The 3844-nt window shown below is 36.2% G+C and overlaps 1 protein-coding gene across 1 annotated transcript; it reads right to left on the bottom strand.

Annotated features, from left to right (window-relative positions):
- Positions 1 to 2039: 2039 nt before the first annotated feature.
- LOC106338540 (putative F-box protein At3g58860) lies at positions 2040 to 3548 on the bottom strand. The gene is made up of 3 exons (XM_013777496.1): positions 2715 to 3548; positions 2494 to 2634; positions 2040 to 2396 (listed from the first exon to the last, which is right to left on the bottom strand). The coding sequence occupies exons 1-3, from the start codon at positions 3546 to 3548 to the stop codon at positions 2040 to 2042; spliced, it is 1332 nt and encodes a 443-aa protein (XP_013632950.1).
- Positions 3549 to 3844: the final 296 nt, after the last annotated feature.

The raw sequence follows: 3844 nt of genomic DNA, 5'->3' as shown, positions 1-3844 counted from the left end.
TTTGACTGTTTTGAAAGTTATGTATTTACAAGATACACACGCACACATTTCTATGTAAACTACATATTTATTTGGTTAATTGAAAATTTGATATGGGTGGATTTATTGTTGTTTAAAATCTTAACTTAATCAAAAAATTTATTTATTTGATACATATAGCATAATTAGCCCTATGTAATAATCCAATATAAGATTTGGCGTTGGTTCTTTAACTTTTGATAATGCTTAATATGGACTTGTAGCAGTATGAAATTTCATATTAGTATTATAAAAGAAAAAGAGAGAGTAGGTGATGTTTCCAGTGAGGGGACGGAGAGTGGTAGGTTTATTGGGATTGGGATTTACAGAATAGGTTTCACCATCTACCAAACCTGACAGTTACCTCAATTCTAGTACATTTTAAACATTTGTTGGCCATATATCTACCTAGCCAGCCAGCCAGCCAGCCAGCTTTCGCATTCGCTCATTTATTCAGACGCAACCTTTTTTCTACTGGATTTCATAAATGTTTAAATTTCATGTATACTACTATAATAAATAGTCACATGGGAAGAAATAAAGAAGAAAAACAAAGATGAAGAGGACAAAAACAAGTGTTATGTTATGGTTTTATTAGTTGCAAATGACTTTGTCTTCTCTTTTATGTGGTTGAGAGATATGGACCAAACAAGGTAGACCCAATGTGACGGTTTTATCTTTGGGACAATGGTTACATGGGCATGGGTCCCTTTTGTACCATCCTTTGTCTTCTCTAGTCTCGTTACTTCTTTCTTTAACATAAATTGTATATTCATTCCTATCCTTAATGAGACACGTTTTGGATGTATTCACTCTTCAAATGTGAAATGTTTTTTTAATTGTATTCTTTCCTTTTTAATGTGAAATGTTGTTCTTTCTCAGTTAGTTCACATAAACAAAACAAAAGCTAATTCTACAAAAGGGTGTACACATGTTTTTGAAATATTTTGCATATCCAAAGATACTTGAATATGGTTTTCTTTGGTATATAATTTGATTTTAAGTGATCAGAGTGGATTTTATTTTTTTAGTGGAGCTCCGAAGAAGAAAACAAAGTGATGCTCGTGACATGGGGCTTCTACTGCCACAAGCCACATGCGTCGGATCTGCTAGCTAGGAGAATATCATCAAGATCATAAGTGAAGTGATGTCATCATAAAGATCATCATGTTAATGTGCATGTGCAGTCATCGCATATATTCTCATATCCATCTGTCACCAGGTAATTAAGTAAGTATGGCTACGAAGTTGTTTGTCCACTGTAGAAATAAAGATGTATCATGTATATTTTTTCTTTCATATACGGTATGTAACAGTTTGTGTCGATGATACTTTTGTCCTAACAGAAATTGAAACATACGATACTTTTGTCCTAGCGGTCAAAGCCGATTTTGGGTATCATTACATCTTTGGCATACTGGAACCTTTGTAGTAAACTGAGAATTTCACAATCCGATTGAAGTTACTAGAGTACAGAGAAATTGTAACCAAAACCAATTCATGTTCAAACAGGCTTAATTAATTATAGAACTAGGAGGCTATGTAGTTTCTTTTCATGCATTACTTAGTTTTCCCACAAAATTTGATCTGCAACTTGCATTTGGACGATCTCGGAACCATTAGAAGATCTTTGGTGATTCCAAAACTCTTTCTTGTCGTTTATTGCACAAGCATTAACTTTGACAAGCTTTAGGCATGAAAGTTTCTCTAGCTCTCTGATTGTTCCTACATTCTCACTTATCTCAAGACTTTCCGAAGACATGACAATAGACAATAGTATCACGACAAACATCCGCAAAGTCATCACAGGGAAATGGACCTAGACCAGAAAAAACCTCTAAAGAAGAATTTTTTAGGAGAAAAAGAAAGCAAATTACTTGCTTCACACCGCAAGGATTGTGAGAAAAGAAAACTTCAAAATTGCATAGAATTAACCATGGTGTATCATCTTGAACATTAATCAAATAGTACTTTAAAAATATATAAAATAACAAGACAAAAGACATTACGAGAGCAAGTTCTCACACTTGAGGACTCCATTTCCGAGTCAATCTCCGGTACAAGAAAGCATGCATCCAGAATATGACATTGCAACTCGACGTCTCGTTGAAATGCATCAGTGTCTCCCCCACAATATCTAACCATTTAGGAATATCAAACATTGTATCTTCATTCTCTTCGACAACTATCTCCATCTCTTTCAAACTTGGCAAATGATCCAAGAAATGTTTTATCATGTGCACCTCTCTTATTGTTCCTCTAAACCCTAAAATCCTCATCTTCTTCACATAACAAGACATGAGCGACAATCCTTTGTTCCACTTTGAAAGGCAGACACAAACATCCCCACATGCATCCGTTATAGAGTGTAACAGTTCCTGAAAGAAAAAGAAAAAAACAACGAACAAAATAAGCCATTCCAAACTCAAAGCTAGTGAAAACTATAAAAGAAGTGTGTGTGGTTTGGTTTTATACCCCAATATATAGACTCTCTAAACGTGGACAACTCCTTAGAAGAACTGGCATTGCTTGCCATCCTTGAATCATAACACTCTTAATACTCAAAGTTGTAAGGTTTTCGAAAACCGGCATCGTTTCACAGCAAAGAGAAAGTATCTGAGACAAGAAGAGACATTTTTGTTATACTCCAAACAAGCATATACTACAAGAGAGACTAAAAACATTATAAGACTAACCTCGAAAGTTACAGGAGTTAAGTAAAGTATCTTCACGTTTCGAATGCCATGAATAAGCTTCACCAGATTATCCCTTGCTCCACGGACTCTAAATGGAGTTAGTTCAAGATTGATCCCAGCCTCAACTATGTTTGGCATGTTAACCAATGGATAATCCTCAGCAACAAAATCATCGTAGTCCAAGAAGTCAAGATTCGGCGTGTCGAATGAGAAAGTGCCTATACAGCCTTCTGCGACAGATATCTTAAGCTTCTTGAGTGATGGACTGGACAAGATCTCGTTTCTATCTCTCCACTTCATATTAAGCAACATTAATCCCTCGAGGACAGGACAAGCAGGAAGAAGTGTCTGAAACTGACCTCTACCAAACTCAACTGAGACAAGGATAAGATTCTTAAGATTTGGTAAGAACATGTCATCGTCCCACGCGTAAAGATCAACTCCATATCCTGTTTTCAGCTCAACCAACGTCTTGCTAACAGATATCTCATAAGGAAGAGAAAATTCCTCGTCAAACTCCACGAATAGATCAAGGTGAGTAACACCGCGTCGCAGCACGTTGCATATCCAACGATCGACACGATCAGGATCAACACCGGTTTTAGCATTGAGAGAGAACTCCTTAATGGGAATATCACCTTGTAATGCCAAAACCCTATCCACAAAATCCATGAAAGTCTTGGAATCTCCATCGAGATTGAGGTTAGGGACAAATGCAAAAAGATTACGCCATCTTTTTGCAAGAACAGATGTGGAAGCAGCCTCCTTAGTTGTTGGAAGAAAGGACAAGATGTGAGAAACAACAGGGTCCGGCAACTTGTTGAAGAGATCCATCTTCTTCTCCGGTTGCACTGGTCCACACAAAATCTCCTAAGCATACATATAAGAAACTAAACTGAGAAAAGGAACAGTTTCAAACAAGAAACCATTGAATATGATGCATGATATATTAGAGATTAAATGCCTAAATCAAAACAATAATCATAAATCCGTAACAGCTAAATCAAAGGCGATACTGATTCACGGGATATCTAAATCGAAGCAGAGTTATGACTTACCAAAAAAAATGATTCAGATGCTGCAGCCTAATATTAGGGTGCGTATATATATAAGATGTGGAAAGAGAATGA

This window comes from Brassica oleracea, chromosome C4 (assembly GCF_000695525.1).
Source record: "Brassica oleracea var. oleracea cultivar TO1000 chromosome C4, BOL, whole genome shotgun sequence".
Taxonomy (NCBI): Eukaryota; Viridiplantae; Streptophyta; class Magnoliopsida; order Brassicales; family Brassicaceae; genus Brassica; species Brassica oleracea.
This window is presented reverse-complemented; position numbering and strand designations above follow the sequence as displayed.